General features: G+C 41.9%; 2 protein-coding genes across 2 annotated transcripts in view; both read right to left on the bottom strand.

The window, feature by feature from the left end:
* adgra2 (adhesion G protein-coupled receptor A2) overlaps positions 1-11,240 on the bottom strand; it is a 35,853-nt gene extending 24,613 nt beyond the window's left edge. The window contains exon 1 of the mRNA XM_031849303.1: positions 10,245-11,240. Within this exon, the coding sequence (XP_031705163.1) occupies positions 10,245-10,546 (302 nt within the window). The 5' untranslated portion in view covers positions 10,547-11,240. The remainder of the gene's footprint in view (positions 1-10,244) is intronic.
* Positions 11,241-15,813: 4,573 nt separating this feature from the next.
* pdlim2 (PDZ and LIM domain 2 (mystique)) overlaps positions 15,814-17,078 on the bottom strand; it is a 33,466-nt gene continuing 32,201 nt past the window's right edge. Inside the window, exon 10 of the mRNA XM_031849148.1 lies at positions 15,814-16,507. Within this exon, the coding sequence (XP_031705008.1) occupies positions 16,315-16,507 (193 nt within the window). The 3' untranslated portion in view covers positions 15,814-16,314. The remainder of the gene's footprint in view (positions 16,508-17,078) is intronic.

Here is a 17,078-nt window from a genome sequence, read left to right on the forward strand (position 1 = left end):
CCATCAGCGTTTTACTGCATTTTCCCTCTTTGCTTTGAGCAGCTTTCTTCCCACCAGAGTTGCATTTCAAGTATCCTGGCTGTTCACAGAGGAGAACTAAGTGGACATGTCAGCATTTCTCTTTATATACACATCACACACATTGCAATCGGAATAATGAGAGCAGACGTAGTGGATCAACAAAATATTGGGGTTGAACCAAAACGATGGATTAAAAACAGTATTACTTAATTTGTCTGTTACCAGTTTTTCCGAAGGCCGATGTAACTCCATCCAAACGCCAGGTCTAATAGATCAAAAGCCATTTTGACATTGCGCTGCAGTTCAGGCTCACAGACACAGAGCTGGCCTCAATCAAAGAGTTTCATTTCAGAGTGAGTTATAAGCTGAGGGTACGACTGTAAGAAAGGATAATATAATCATACCTGTGTTATGACTCCAGTCTATTTAAATGTTGTTTGAGTTAATTAATGGAATACTTACACATTTTTGTAAAATATATTACAATACAATACAAATATATACTTTCAGCCGAGAGTTAGTTGAGAACAACAATAACTCCCCATAAAACCACAAATTGTTTTTACACTTTTGGTTTTTTTTTCAAATTAAAAAAGTGAGTTACGGCGTGTTAAGTAGAGCGCTTTACAGGTGCTGGTGGGAGGATTTAGTTACCCTTTTGGACAGATCCAGTCTGGCTGTTTCCCAGTTTTCCTCCTTATGCTAATCTATCAAAAATAATGGGGTCTGGGGTCAAAGGTAGCGCATGTGATATGCAAATATTTGACCCAAGTCTAGAGGTAAACCAGCTTCAAAATAAATAAAATGAGTGCAGCATGCACTATTAAGTGTATTCACATTGAGTTAAGATATCTATTGTATGGAACTTCTTTAAAAGTTTCAATGATAGGCAGCAGTCTAACACTTACACACAACCCCTTGCTGAGTCGGGGCTCCTGCGGCGACAGACTGGCAGCAGTAATTAGTGTGGACCTTCATTAGTGGCTGAGAATTCTGGGTCATGACATGTCACAGGATGTGTGTCTATGTGTGTGTGTCACTGGTTCATGCTCTAGTCTGATGGTAATATGGTGCATACCTTTTGTTACAGGATTTCACAATCATGAATTAAAGACTTTCAACAAATGTATACAATATGTACGCATTACAAACTATGTTTCCACTAGAGGTTGATATATTTATCGGTTTAGCCAATTAATCAGCAGTGAAAGGAGGTTTTACAAACTAAATGTTGGGCATAAATGCACAACAGACTTTAAATTATATTATGCTATCGGATTTTTCCTGCTCCAAACTATCGTTATATTGGCCTTTGAAAAATCGGTCAACCTCTAGTTTTAACACAAATAGGCCTTGTGACCTGACATAGTAGCTAATTCACGTGTCCCAGTAAACCATGTCAGTGTGACGGTGAGGCAGTGTGCACGATACCGGGAGCCTGAAACAGCTAAAAGGAATAAAGCCATCATTGACTTTATTATTTACGCCTGTGCTTTTGCTAGCGGTATTTGTTGAAATGTGTTCAGTAAAAGAGGCTATTGGTACTACTACTGCTGAATGCCTGCCGTAATAAAAGTTGGTGGACTGCGTAAACACCATGCACATCGATGGTAAGTCCAAACCAAAAACTAGCATATCTCACACTTTGTTTAAAAATGTTAAATATGAAGAGATTGTTGTTTTAGTCTGAAATTGCCTGTGCTGTGATTCATTATAGTCGTTTTTCAGTTATTTCAGTAGTGTCACTGTATTTGGCAGTCTGGAATCCAAAGGCATGAAATAATCTGTCGTTAAATCTGAATGGAAGATAACATATTTTGGGTGAAGTGTTTAATTTAGTCTCTGGTGTCTGAGGTTTGGCCAGACAAAGTGTGGCTTTTTTTGTGTTTATAGTTTTGGGAAAGTAAATTATCATTTCGGGAAATTTGTGTAAGTGGGCTACCACAAAAATGAACAAAAATTTCATATTGGCCAGTCTGTTTCAACCAACCCCAATATAATGAATGTGGGGCAGATGGTTTGATCGCATAGTATATATTTGCTACTGTGCTGGTTGTGCATGAGATGATAAATTAAATTCTCATTCATTTTATGGTATGAAAATTATCCAATTTAACGACATTCCAGTTCCCACATTCGTGATTGTTGACAGTTTTTGTGTCAGGCTTCAAAAGCCTGCATCAGTTGAACCCAACCCTCGCCTCTCAGTCCCTCTCTTGCTAATGGACACTTTTGCAGAGACAAGAAGGGGAAGGTTGAGGGAGGAGGAATGAAAGAGAGCATACGCAGGGAGATCTCTCAGACTGGGAGGTGGCTGTGTCATCTTTGTTACAATAAAGTACTTTATAAGAGTCCTCCAGACTGCGGCCTGCACTATTCAGCGCTTGGGTCTGTCCAAATAGCTTAACCCTTTCGTTGTAAAAAGATGGAGAGCCACCTAGCCGGAGGTCCCGGGAGCCCCTTGCACGCTGAGCCTGTCCTCAGAGAGTCACGGCACTGAGTGCAACAGAGAGACTAAATGTCCTCGAGCACAACAGGCACTTTAGCAGCAAATGCATGTCAAGATGTGAATGTGCCCATTGTGCCCGACCCACCGGAGGGCTTATAGCAGCCACCAGGGAACGCTGCCAAGCTACAAGCACCATTTACCGCCTGTCATGGAAAGGAGCATCCATGTAATTGCATGCAAAATGTTGTTTTTTTCGTGAAATCATTTTTGTGAAATCTGATTGAGTAATTCAGTCATCAAACAGGGAGAGGAGGGCAAGAGCAGCCACATTTAGGAGTGGAAGAGATTCTTGTTATACATGTTAAAGCGACAAATACATGAGTTGCATTACTTTGCTTTACTTTTTCCTGCCTTGAGGCTAGATAAGGGGAGTGAGCTCCTGCATTTGATATGTGCAACCACTTATTATAGAGTATACTTCATTGTGCTTGGGTTACCAGGCTGGGCCAGGGAGTAAGGCTTTGTGGTTTGTGGTTGTGTGTCTGTGTGTGTGTGCGTGCAGATTTTGGTGCACAAGTGTGTGACCTATCAGATTTATTTATACGGAAAGTGTGCATATTTAACTCAACGTTTGCATGTGTGTGCACAAGTGGTCCGAAAACTACTGGTCTGAAATTAAAATCTGGGTTTTTGAAATGTCTCTAATTAGAGAGGGGAGGACTGAAGCCTATTTTGAGAGATGTGGCCATGCACGCCCTTCCCATATGTTGTGTGTGTGCACAGGCAAAGGGGCTAACACACACACACACACACACACACACACACACACACACACACACACACCCAGTACACACCCAGTACACACTCTTGAGAGGAAGGTCCCCAACTTGGAGTTTGTCTTATTTAACACAATTCATTGAGTTCTGCTAACAGGAACTGTCCATGAAGTGTGTTTCTCGTGACATACACACTTTACTAAAGTTGGACAACCAGTGAACTTTAAAGACGTAAACAAGCTGCTATGAATATTAGCAACCAGAGAGCATGCGTTGAAATACCGCCGCCTCACTATAAAGCTGTAATAAATGATTGTAATATTTAGAGTCAAAGACAAGTCAAATTGGAAAGTTTATGGCTGCAGAGCAGGACCACAATAGTCAGTTTATTCACTGTCTAAAGTGTTTTTTTACACATTTAATGAGGCAATTTAGAGAATTTAGCCTTTTCAGACAGTGAGTGGAATGTGGTGGATGCCTGGCTAACATTGTCTCATTGTTCTGTCTCATAACCAGCCTCTGTTTTTTGCTCCTGAGCGAAGACTGCTGGGAAAATCAGATTGCTTTTACAAAGGCTGGCTTAAATCTTTCTGTCCCAGATACTCTCACCGTGTCTTTAAAAGCATCTGTGAAAGGGTTTTGTTTGTAGATTATTTTCTTTCTGCGTGATCGCAGTGTATTGACAATCCCCAAAACCTCTTTACTGCACGTCAATCAGTTTTGGCACCAGAGTTTACCAGAATTTATTAGACAGTGATGGGTCACGTATTGTAAAAAATATGGTAAATCCACATGCTTTCCAAAGATTGACTTGATTTCAGCCAAAGGAATAATTCATACTGGGGTTTACTAAATCAGCAGATTTTAATAAAAGCTTATTGCTTTGTTTCACAACTGACTCTGTTCCTTTGATTGCAGCTGTAAACCAACTCATCTTTACAAAAGGAACAATAGTTAACGCCATGTTAGTGACAGATTTGTAATATATTGTCGTTCTATGTGACATTAATAGCATACTCAACATTAAAATGTTTTGGAGCGATGATAGATACATTACAAAAATGATTTGTTGTTGGTTGTTTTACATATTATCGGATAATTAAAAGTAACCACAATGTACATGGATAAACTAAACTAAAATTGGAAATGCAAGTACCTTTGCGTTCATATATTTGTCCCTTTACAGCCAATGTAAAACTGGTAGGTAAAAAAACTGTGATTGACTTGACCCTTTGTTTTATGATACAGCTAAAAAAAGTTACTTTCTATCGATAGATGTCTAAAAAAAGCTTAGCGATAAGCTTTGCATAAAGACTGGAAACAGCTTTGTCCAAAGACTTTATCTACCAGCAACTTTCAAATGTACTTAGTAACATGTTGTATTTGTTTAATAAGAATACAAACCAAAATGCAAAAACATGAAGTTGAGGTTTCATGTGGAGTTACCTCTAGACAGAGCCAGTCCATTTGTTTTGTACTGTCTTTATGCAAAGATAAGCTCAGCTTCTCATCTAACTCTTGGCAATAAAAGCAAATAATACACACTCCCAAAATATCAAACTATAGTCTATAAAGAGCTTAAGTGAAACCAAAACGTGTGGGCTCTGTTCCAAACTTCATTCAAAATCCCATTTACTTCCTCGTAACATAACCTAGATGGACAGTATTAATAAAAACCAAAAAAGTCTAATGTTGTTATTTTCTCAATATTGACTTATTTCGTATTACGTCGGTAACAATGGCTAAAAACCCGCATTGAAGCGCCGTTAATGAGAGTTGTATTTTCTTTGTATGCTGACAAATTATTAGTTTAACGTTTTTAAATCATTAAGGTTTCAAATTCTGATAGCAAATGCTGTTGGGTACCACATTGTCTTAAAATATGGATACTAATCTCTGTGAACACTTTTCACTTTTTAAGAGACTTATTAGAGAAATGTGGAATGAGAATAATCAAAAAGTAACTCAGGAGTACTCCAGTAGATGGCTGCACTATTGTCACGTATTAGTTCTCAAGAGAAAGAATATCAGAAACACTAACACACACACGCACGCCCACACACACACACACACCGGCCACAGGCATTCCCACTATAGACACCCATTATCTCCGTCTGTATCCATGTGTTGTCGACCCCGAGCAGGAACTTTGGGGGCCGCTGTGGTCAGATGCAGGGAGAGGGAAGTTAGCGCTGGCAAAGAAAAGTCAAAGTCAGGCATTTTTGGAGTAAGATAAGAAGAAAGCAATGTGGAAGGAAAAACTAAAATAACAAAAAGCCACTTGGGGGTATGAGATTACTATGACAACACAGCTCTCTGTTTTTGCTATGTTTTGAAATATCGCAGCCTTTAATCAACAAACACAACGAGGTGATAAGTGAAATACGCATTCATCATCCAAACGGGCGTCAGCTACAGTACAGCCCAGTAGGTGTGTGGAGATGTCCCACTCTACTCATGTTCCCTTGACCTCCGAGGGCACAATAAAACCCGGGGTTTGTGTGGCATTGGCAGGTGCTGCAGCTGAGTATGAAGCCCAGCGTATCCAGTGTCGGGCCTTTGTTTGCCTTTTTGATATATTGCTGACCGCTGCCCCACCTAACATGTGCAGAGGGGAGCCCGCTCCCCCTCCTCTCAACACCTTTCCCCACATAAATAAACCCTATCGCTGCAGGAATGCCTGGGGTAAAATGCTCTATACCGCTATTGGAATTCTCTGGACGCTGATAAGATGAATGTTTAGGATGTTTCATAGACATACTCCCATCTCAACACATACTGACTCACAGACCCGACATAAACCACTGACACATCTGCTGGCCCTTTGTTTTCCGTCTGCACATGGGCCACAAGTAAGAGACCGAAGATGTGAAATAAAGGGAACGCAGATTCATATTGTGGCCAATCGATTATACTGATGAGGTGAGTTACCTTTGAGTGAAGAGAGACACAGAAGACTCAGTAAACAGACGGTGTGAGGATCGGTTGTATGGAACAAAAAGTTAATACAGGAAACTGACAAATGTGGGTTCAGTGTAAAGACAAGGCTGTCCTCTCCACCAAAAGCTCCTGTAAGGACGCCTTAAATAAACACGTTCAACCTCCAAACCTTACCAGCGGCAGATTAAACTTTGTTGTGTGGAAGATTAGGGCTGGACCATAAGTCAATAGGATAATGTATTGTCTTTCAATGAAATGATATCGTGATTAAATCATACACTGCAAAATCAAACAAACTCAAATTTTTCAGAAAATCTGATTATTTTTGCACTAAAGTTCTTTATTAAATCACAACAATCATAGTACTTTTCATTTGTCAAGTATTTTATTCACACAAAACCATGTGGTTATTTCATATAGACTATTTAATTACCAGAAAACATGCTGTATTGTGATAAATACCATCATCGATGAAATGACCTATATCGTGATAGAACATTCTGGCCATTGAACCAGCACTAAGTTAGATAAAACAGTTCTCATGAATCATTGTTATTTGTTGTCTCAAATAACGTCATCAAACGTGCTGGAGGAATAGGCTGACAATTTGCTATCTTAATGAGACTAAGATCAGAAGATACCATTCTCTATAATAAGAGTGGTATCAATCTTCTCATCTATAGGCAAGAAAGCAAATAACTGTATTAACTGTTGCTTTTAAGAGCAAGCTTTTACAGCAGCACCTCCCCAGTAAAAACTGGAACTTTTACAACTGTTCATTTACAACAGTGAGCCTTATACTGATATATATTACTGCCCTAGTTGAAATATTTTTATCTTGAACTTTGGACAACCAGCCAGCAACTTCCACATACTGGGATCAAGTGCAACCGGGCAGGGAGCAACTGTCTTGCATTGCAGCTGTTTTGGGTGAGGGGGCATCAGGCCAAGGACAGGCATGCTGACCGCCCCCCCCCCACCCCCCGCCCCCCCCCCCCCCCCCCCCCCCCACCCTGAGCATCTGTGCCCACTCATTCAGGCTGGCACCCACTGAGCCGAAGCCATCAGTCACTGAAAATTATGACAACAAAATACGCCACGGGAGTACGGTTTTGACTTGGGTAAAAACCACAAGCTATGAGACACCAGCACGTTCACACATAGACTGCCACTGTACATTCTCTTCATTTGCCTGCCATCCATTAAAACACAGCTGCCAGCACACAGCGCTGAGAAAGGAATTATTGCTCTGTGTATTTGGAGGCTTACGGCTGAATGTGTGTATGATATATGTGTCCATTTTTTTCCATCACCAAAATGACAAAAGTTGCTCTTTCACACAGAAGACCAATAATAATAGAGACATGGAGCAATGCCTTGGAAGTGAAGCTATGCCGCTATGCCTTTTCTCTCTCACCCCAGTGTCGAAGATCTGTTAGTCAGGGGCTGGGGAGTTTTCAGTCTCCAGGGGCACATCCCTCTGAACCGCCTGCCAAGCTTCTCCTCTCCCTCCTCCATCCTCTCTCCTGCTCTGCTCCCTTTCTTTGTTCCCCTCTTGGTTCCCTCTTCTCACTTCTTCTACTCCTCACGCTCAACTTTGTCCTTCACTTCAGCCTCCTTTCAACTTCCGTCATCTATTCCCACTTGCCCCTCAACAACGGCACTTTTCGCTTTCACACTCTTATCTATTTCCTCCTCTCTACCCTTCCGCTCCTCTTCCTCTCCCAGCTCCTTTGCAGCCGTGCATAATTAGGCCTAAACACTAGCCTGCGCAGGCTCACATCTGGAAGGAGTTTGGACATGGCAGTTTCCTACCAAGACGACTAAATATTTAGGTTGAGAGTTACTGCGTGTGGATGAACTCATGATAGAGGGGGTGGGAAGGGGAGAGAAATGGGGAGCTGTAGATAAAGAAAAAGAGGGAAAGTGGGACAAGAAGACTGGCGATCATGGCGGAAGGCTGAGAATAGCAGGATGCATCATTAAACTAGTTATAAGTGTGAGTTTATAGAAATGGTGCAGTGTATAATCTGACACGCAGTCATGTAATCAAAGTGCAGCACAGCATTGACGAGCCAAATGAGAGGTGATAATATTACTGCGACTGGTTGCTCCTTTATGGCTGGCAGGAACAACAAACAGCCAACTAATAGTTTTAATAAACAAATCCCCGTTGGGATTTCCCATGAGGCTGAGGGCCTCAGCTGGAATGTTCACAGGGGCCAGCTGTTGTGCATTACACATAGCAGCCGGCCCCGGAAGCCCTGGGCCTGGTGTCCTCCAGCCCTTGCCTGCTCAGCATGGAGGAGAGCATTCCTCCAGGCTGCCCCAGGAGACATGGACAGCGAGGGCTGGCTGTCAGGCCATCCAATGTGGGGAGGGACCGAGGTGGTGTAGGGCACGGGGAAAGCTCCCCTGCTGCACCTGGGATACTGTCCGCAGTCTCTGAACGGACTGAGGAATGTCAGGAATAACACGAATATCAACACAACTTCTCACATTCCACATCTGGAGCTAATGTCATGAGCAACGATGGGAGCACGGGCGCTTGAGGAACTCAGCAAATCTTCAGGAAAATGAACTTTCCAGACACCAGAGTTCCCAGGAAAGGTAAAGGTAAAATGCCGCATTATGGGTGGTATTGTTTGTTCCTCGTTTATAGCCTCGTAAAAGTGAATCAGAATGCTAAACATCTGCACAAAAACAACTCAACCAAAATGAGTAGATGCGGGGATGGAAGATTATCTTCAATCACCTCGACCACTACCACCCTAGCCTCTTTTTCCCCCTATGGTTTCCAGCAATGTGTTCCCCAGATGTTTATTCTGGCTTTATTAAGGAAGAAACACAAGGCCCTATAAATGGACTGCTGTCTGGCTTTGGCTTTCCTGGGGCCTAAATACCTTACTTACCTCATAACTCGCTGCAGTAGGGCAGTTGAACATGCTTTTTTTTATTGTGCGCATGTGCAGCTAGCATTTCTCCCACTGGGTCATTAGCACAGAGATAGAAACATACTGTGGGAATGAGAAACAACTTCAAGTCTGAGCAGCTGTGAAGAAAGTGGACAAAAACACCACCCAAAAAAATGTGTCACTGATAGATTGGTAGTCCATCCGTCACGAAAGATAGCGTGGTTTGATCCATTATGTGGCCCCTTTCAAGTTTTGTCCAGACACTAATTGAAAAACATCACACCAAACTCTCCCAGAATCAATGCTGTCCAGTTCTCATTCAATAGTTCAGGCTTTTTTTTTTCTCTCACCAGAATTGTGAGACAGGGTGTAACCGTATTAAAAGTAGCAGCCAACCCACCAGTAAATAGATATAAAATATTCAGAATGTGTTTTTGTTTATTCTAGTTTTGTAAGGCCAAGTCAGCTGGGCCATGTGCACACGGAGGTGTTGGTGGTGGTGTTGGTGGTGATGGGAGAAAGAGGGAGCTGAGATCTGCCTCAGAGTCAAATGTAAAGTGACAGAGTTGTGTCAAAGAGGCAGGGCCGTATGATGGCTACAGTCAGCCTGCCCTCTCACTGATCTTCTTAATGTTTCACAGAGAGGCGACACTCAGCCCTCCACTACAGAGTTAAAACTAGATCAAGATGTAAACTTCTGACCTAACAAGCCCTATTACTGCAGCAAGTCCTAAATACAGTTAAACCTAAGGTCATGGGTTCAGAGTCATGGGTGTGTGGGCTATGGTTGAAGCACTGTACCCTCACTTGTGCAAAATGCACCATCAAAAACTAAACATTTATCCAGTTAAATCCTTTGATACAACGTGGATCCTCAGCCAATTATAGTTCACACCAACTGTATCTATGGAAACAGCTACTGTCAGCTTAAAATTGATCATGATTAATTACATTTTTTTCTTATAAAATCTTTATGGGATATTATGGGAATACTGCTGAGGACATATATGACACCATAATGTAAGGTCACCATGTGATCTCACCACTCAGTGCCACACACACACACACACAGGCCATAACAGGCGGCTCATAATTCAGTGATACGATATTAGTTCAGTAGTTCATTAGACTGTTCCAACTCACAGAGTCACGGTCCTGTTGGGCAGCAGGCCGGCATCCGGAGGTTCAGGCAGCTCCTCTTTGCTGCAGCTGACCCGTCTCCCAAACGCCTGGGCGCCGTGCGTTTTGGACCGCTCGTCCGTGCAGCTGCAGCCGCTGGTGGAGGCGAGCAACCCGGGACAAGCCTGGGAGAGCCGCGGCTCGGAGGCGGACAGCAGGAGCAGCATCAGTACCAGACGCCCCGGCAGCAGAGGGATGCCAACGCCGGGCGTAAACATTGTCCTTCTGCTGGATCTCACCTCAGCTGCACCCCCGCCTCCAGTCATCCCATATCTCCACCATGAAGCTTTCGGAGGGCGTGAGGCGGGCACGAGGAAACGAAATGATCGTGGGTGAGGTCTTAAATGAATGGTAAACTTTGAGACCCTGCGCTCAACAATGGACACGCGTCATCCGGTCCTTTCAGAAATATTCAGCACCCTTGATTTTCCTATAGAGTGTCCCGTTATGTCATGGCAGCCCTGGCGCGCAACTCCCCTTGATCCAAATGGTAGAGAAATTCAAGGGATGCGTGAGTCCATCAAAATGTCTTCAAGTCCCATAAACAAGCGCAGAATTCTGACGCTAAAAGTTGGTAGTTGCATTAATTACCTTGAGGGATTTACATCACTTTGGAAGTGCCCAGATTACCGCTATCTCCCACTCTTTAATTAATCCAGAGGTTGATGGGATTCACAACTGTGCAGTCACTTCCACATATGAAGAAGTAAAGAAAAAAAAAAAAAAGTATATCCTCAAACTTTTGTCAGTTGTGTCGCTGCTTTTGAAAGTTTTCCTCAGTGTATCCCTGAGTTCCCCGTGTAGACTTCTCTCAAGCGCAATTTAAAATAAATTCAAACCGGGGAAAAAACTGTTCGTTCGGATAAAAAGTGAGCTGGTCTCGATCGGCTTCTGTGTAATTCCCAAAACCTAGCGGGTTTGCCTGCTTGCCTCTGTCACACTCAAACTCACTTAGTTACTACCCCAAGTGCGCCCATTCCGTCTGCGCTCTGGTCCCCGCGGTCCTAGCGCATACAGTCCAATAAGAGACAGAGAGGGAGGTTTCACGTGTGCTAGGGTAAACCCACCTGATGTCACTCCACACGTCTTCATCAAACTTCATGACAGTCCAGTAGGCTATTTTATGTATTGTTTTTTGGCCTAAATTATATGGTAAACTGCACAAAAACGAAACAAAAAAATACTTTTGTTGCAGATTTTTGCAGTACAAAAATATATGTATTTAAAATGTTGCATCTCCACATTTGTAAGAGAATAAAGACGTATTACCTCATCATCATGATGTATCCCTATATAGTTATTTTAAGAGAAAGACTGGCAAATTCTGTAAATGCAACAACATGCAAACCCTTTAAAGAGAAAACGTTTTGGAGCAAAGAAGAAGACCATGGATATTTGTTTGAAGAAATAATATGAGAATCTATAAGATTTAAATTGTTTCAATGCCATATTGCTGTTTTGTTGCTGATTGATTTGAATTGGCCTTTTCCATCCAGGTTGTAGAAGACAGGAAGGTCTTGATTTCAATGTGCGCCTTCATTGGGAGAGCAAACTAAAGTCATGAATGAAGGCTGAGGGTCTCTTGTGTATCGTGTGTTTCAACAGATCAAAAGCTTTTCATTCAATCAGCGGGAAGGAGAGGAAGTAAAGACTTTTATAGATACACTTCACAAGTTTCTATATTGTTGCTGCAGAAAGAGTTACGGCAGCAGAGAACAGTTTGAACTTGAGAATAAAATGAGACTGAGGTGTCATTACTGACCATATCGTAGATGGTAACTTTGTGATTTTTTTTTTTTATCTGAATGAGTTATAGTGTCATATTTTTCTAGCACAGAAGCAGTTGTTTTCATGTCCCCTTGAAGGTAATTGCTAACAGAAAGCCATCTATAAAACATCGCAATAGATACTTTAATACAAGTCTTTCTGTGGTGATGGCCACAGAAAGAGAGCAATAAAAGTGGCCTTACCTCTGAATGCAAATTAGTTCTTGCAGTTCTAACAAGCCAAACTAAGCTGCTGAACCGTAATAAGATCTGAAGCCCCAATTCAAAGTCAACAGAGTGTTATTTGCTTACCATGTGCTGTTTAACGTAGGTATAATTGAAGATCTACTGCATGTTGATACTGTTATGCCCAATAAATCAAATATTCTGTTGAAAGAATATCTTTTTTTAAATGTGACATTTCCCCCCCTGCAAGAATCACGCTCAGTCCAACAAATATAGAAGATCATATAAACTTCCTCAAGATCTCCTTTTCACATTTTTGCCTGTGTGTGTGGAAAGTTCCCAAAGTATAGTACCCGACTCCATGGACTTCTGTTTTAAAAATACTTCTTGATATACGATAGGCCCGGGAGGACGGAGGCTGTAGCGTTTCAAATCTGGAGAGTATTTCATAATATGAGAAGGTGAACCAGGAAAGCTTTTGAAAATGGACTTTATGCAATTGGGCTTGACATGTGTTCACTGACATATCCAAACTGCAGTCACCTCAGTCATGCGAGCATGCTCGGCAGTATAATGGTGCACTGTGCTCTGACCCGCACAGTGGACCCCGGGTTTGTTATTCCTGTATATGATACTGTACACCGGAGCAGGCTCAGAGAGCCAGCGTGATTATCGAAAGAAAGCACAAGGAGTGGATGGGCGCCTGCTCAGTAACGAAACAGAGGGCTGTTTATCCAAGCAGTTAAATAAGGCTTCAAGTACAACACCCCCCTCCAACTCCACAAGGCCCAAATCTCTCTCATCTGGAGAGCACAGTTTCCATTTAAAATGTCACGTCCCGAAACTGCACATTACATCAAATTGTACTTAATGGCATCCAGACAAACTTTAATGTCGTTCCAACATTTTCTCTCTATGCACCCCGCAGCCCCCACTCGCTCCTTATAGCCAAGCAGGCAATCTCTCCTTCTCCCTGTTCAACATCTGGACTGCATTCCAGGTGGGGAATTGAGAAAGGGGAGAATGTGAAGGAAAGGTGCAACGCAGAGGCTGAAAAAGCAGGACTGAGAAAATATCTTTGGGGAGATTTTGGTGGAAGTCACACAAGCTTTTGGGATGTATGACGACAGACGATACGTGAATTTGCCGTTTGATGATAGCTCTTGGGAATGTTCCTGTTGGTCTCCAAATCACACGTTAGAGCAGACGTCTAAAAACAAGAGGGCAATCTGAGATGTGACCCAGCCAAAGTGACTGCTGAGATTGAGGCACAGCTAAGGCTAGTGTTTCTGCCAGTGGATGAACAAAAGAAAAAACTTCCATCATGGAAGCAAACGCAAGTCACTCATCTGTTTCCGAGTCTTTCTTGACATCTAGTGGTGTGATCAGCAGCACACACACAAGGCCCGCCCTCTCTGAGACGCTCCGTCAGTCTAACCACTCAGTCCTGCGGTGAATGGTTCCAATTAACGATTTATTGCGACATTAAACCCACTTCTTCCACAGTTTATGAGGTTATCAAATCATAATGTGGTGCCATATGTGGTGCGACACCCTCTGTCCTCAGAGACCCTCGCAGCAGGTAAGGCCTAAAGAAAAACTCTGCAGTCCAGTTTTTAAATATATGCAAAGAAATTACATAATATTTTGTAAAAACCTGGAGCAATGCTGCCCTCTCTTGTTAGCAGAGTGAATTATATGAATATGGTTTATATTGATCTTTGATTCTAGGTGGAGTGCCGTTTGTTAGCATCACATTCATCATTTAGGAGGTCCTAAAAGACAAGTTATAACTCACCCTGCTAATGTGCTACCTAACTGCACTCCAACTGTCAAATGTTGGCGACTTGTCAAACCGGTCTTCTAAGAACAGGGATGTGTCCCCGCACCCCGTTGATTAATGCTGTAAACTTCCACCAGCAGTCATTCCTATGCTTACTAAGTATTTAGGTCAACCAGTCTGAATGACAAATCAGCTCATGCAACGATGAACTGGGAATCTGAACAGGAAGCAGATTGACAACTCCGGCTCAATAAATAGAGATATGGGTAGATTTTTTTTTTTTTTTTAAATCCGTGTAGTTTTTCTAATGGAGATGCCTTGCTGGCTGCTGACGTGACAATGTTCGGTTAACCAACTCTCAAACTTGAACATGCCTGCTTTTTGTTAAATTTAAAAAAAAGTCATTGATTGACTGCTGCGTCATTAGCCAACTACAGTACGTCATCATTGCACTTCCAAACTCATATGCATTAGTTCTTCTCTATGGACAGCATATGTTATAAGTCCATGTAACAACAGTCTTGTTTTTTTGACACAACAGATGGAAAACGTGGTCCGTTTAGGATTGGAATCCTAATTTTAGCTTTTATCATTAAAGTCCCCGAAGTGAAATTTTAAGAACTTCATTCTTACTCTGCAGTTTATTATAATTGTATTTATACATAAATGGATATGACAAATTAAATCCAGATAATTCACATTATATCAATTAGGCTATCAAATTCTCAGTACATACCTCTTGTTCGGTCAGCTGTTGATCATCAAATGTGTGGTGTACCTCTACACCAGCGCTGCCAAAACACCAGTGACAACCGTACAACTTTTTTTCATCTTAGGTTTGTTAGTCTTCTAAGATTACAAGTATTATTTTGCATGCCTATTTTTTATTTATTTTTTTTTAAATCTCAAATAAGGTCACATCTTACTACACACTGTAAGACATAGGGTTAACGATTTATTGTCATGCATTGTAATTGGGCCATTTTCACAGCAGACATTTTGTCAAGTCCCGGCAGGAGCAGCACAGCTGTAACTAAAAACTTTGATAATGGCTGCACCCCACTCCAGCGCCCTGAGATCATTAATGTAATTAGTTACACCTGTGTTTTACTGCTAAGCAGCAACAAAAGGTCAGCCATGACAAAAAAAAATGTCTATTCAACTTAAAAGACAGTTAAGTGAGTCTAATATTTGCCATCCCTGTATGGCAAAGGGACAAAAATAAGTCGATAAAAATACTTACAGGGCAGACATCACTACAAAGTAAAGACCCAGTAAGGATGTAGGAAAACGTGTACGCTTATGATTCCAACACAGTCATCGTCACTGAAGCAGCTTTAAGTTGTGCGATTTTATTAAGTGCCACAAGTAATGCGAACATCATAGTTTATCTCCGAGTACTGCTGCAACTGGACAGGTGTAGTATCAATTATTTTCACACTAAATGTCCTGTGCATACATTATGCATTTAAATGGTCTATATTATAGAATACAGTTCAATCACAAAAACATCAAAAATAGTTGTATATATTCAATTCATCTATAGTCCCTCATAAGCAACAAAACAAGTCAGCAAATATGTATTTTTTTCCATTATTTCTACTATAAATTCTGCTTACAAATGAAATAGAAAAACTCAAGGGCTTTTGGCCTGACTCTAGCTCAAAATTCACAAACTCCTTTGCATCTGTAACAGCTTGGACCCTCCTTCTCTCTCACTCTCTCACACACACACACACACACACACACACACACACACACACACACACACACACACACACACACACACTTCTGCATGTGAAAGCATGCATCCATACACACCCACACAGCACTGTCTGTGTACAGTACATTTGTTTTTTTTTTTTTTAAATGGCATGCAGTGTAGGTGAGATTTTGGTCCCTTTGTGTCAGCAGGATCATCCAGATCCTCAGAGAGCCAGTCCTGTTCAGTTTGTCTAAAGCGTTGGCGTTATGTAAATCTGGCGTAGCACAATGTGATGTGGCTCGAGTCCATGGCAGCTGTGCATCATTACAGCTAAGAATAATCTAAAGAGACCGCGGAGGACGGGTCATTTGAAAAACAAAGCCCCAATGCTCATATAAGAAAAGGCAAGAAAATTAATCATAATATTGCAAAGTATGGTTAAATGTGATCAGAAAAGAACATCCTCTGCCATTTCGTAGACTAGTGTCCACCTCCACGCCCCATCCCAAGGTCTATAACTGAGTCAGATGGTGTGGAGCTTCAGAAGGACAAGCAGCACTCTACGTCCAGAGCGGGGCAGGTGTGAGATGGCACTTATTGGCGCGGTGACACGGTGGCTTGAGGGGGACTTTCTGGGCCTTGGTACCTCTCTTTGGCGTGCTTCTCACAGTACATCACATCTCCGACGCAAAAGTGACCTCTCATCTTGAGGTTGAGGCCGCAATCTGTGCAGGTATAGCACTCTGTATGGCGGAAGCGGTCGTCAGCGATGCGCACGGCCAGTGTGCTGTGGGAGAGTTGAAACACACAGGACTATCAGACAACAGGGTGAAATGATTTGCCTCATTTTCAATGCAAATCAACTCGAGGGTTACAAAGATCAGCAGTGATATATGTCACAGTTCAATTTGTATCTTCAAGGTAAAGTGACAAGACGCCACAGCAAAAACATTAGCATGTTCATGTTATACCGACACTTTCCTATGATCAAATGTTTTGGCAATGTGGTGATACAATTCTTACAATGCAGTTTCACCTTTCTCAAACAAGTGACAATATTTGAACTCCGGCAGATAACATCTGTATCATGACACAAAAATGAAATTGAAACATTTGATCCGCTTTAGAAATAAATAAATCGTCTTTACTTGGTAAAATAAAGCTTAGTAATGAACTCAATTGCAAACACTCAAACGTGAGTAAATTATGACCTTAAGACTTGTTCCTGTACATTCAATAATTAGATGCAATAGTCATAATAACCGGTTGTTACTTTGGACACATTCACAAAAGAAAAAAAATACAACCCCCCACACACACACACACACACACACACACACACACACACACACACACAC

Source organism: Anarrhichthys ocellatus, unplaced genomic scaffold, assembly GCF_004355925.1.
Source record: "Anarrhichthys ocellatus isolate YVR2014 unplaced genomic scaffold, GSC_Weel_1.0 scaffold9, whole genome shotgun sequence".
NCBI lineage: Eukaryota > Metazoa > Chordata > Actinopteri > Perciformes > Anarhichadidae > Anarrhichthys > Anarrhichthys ocellatus.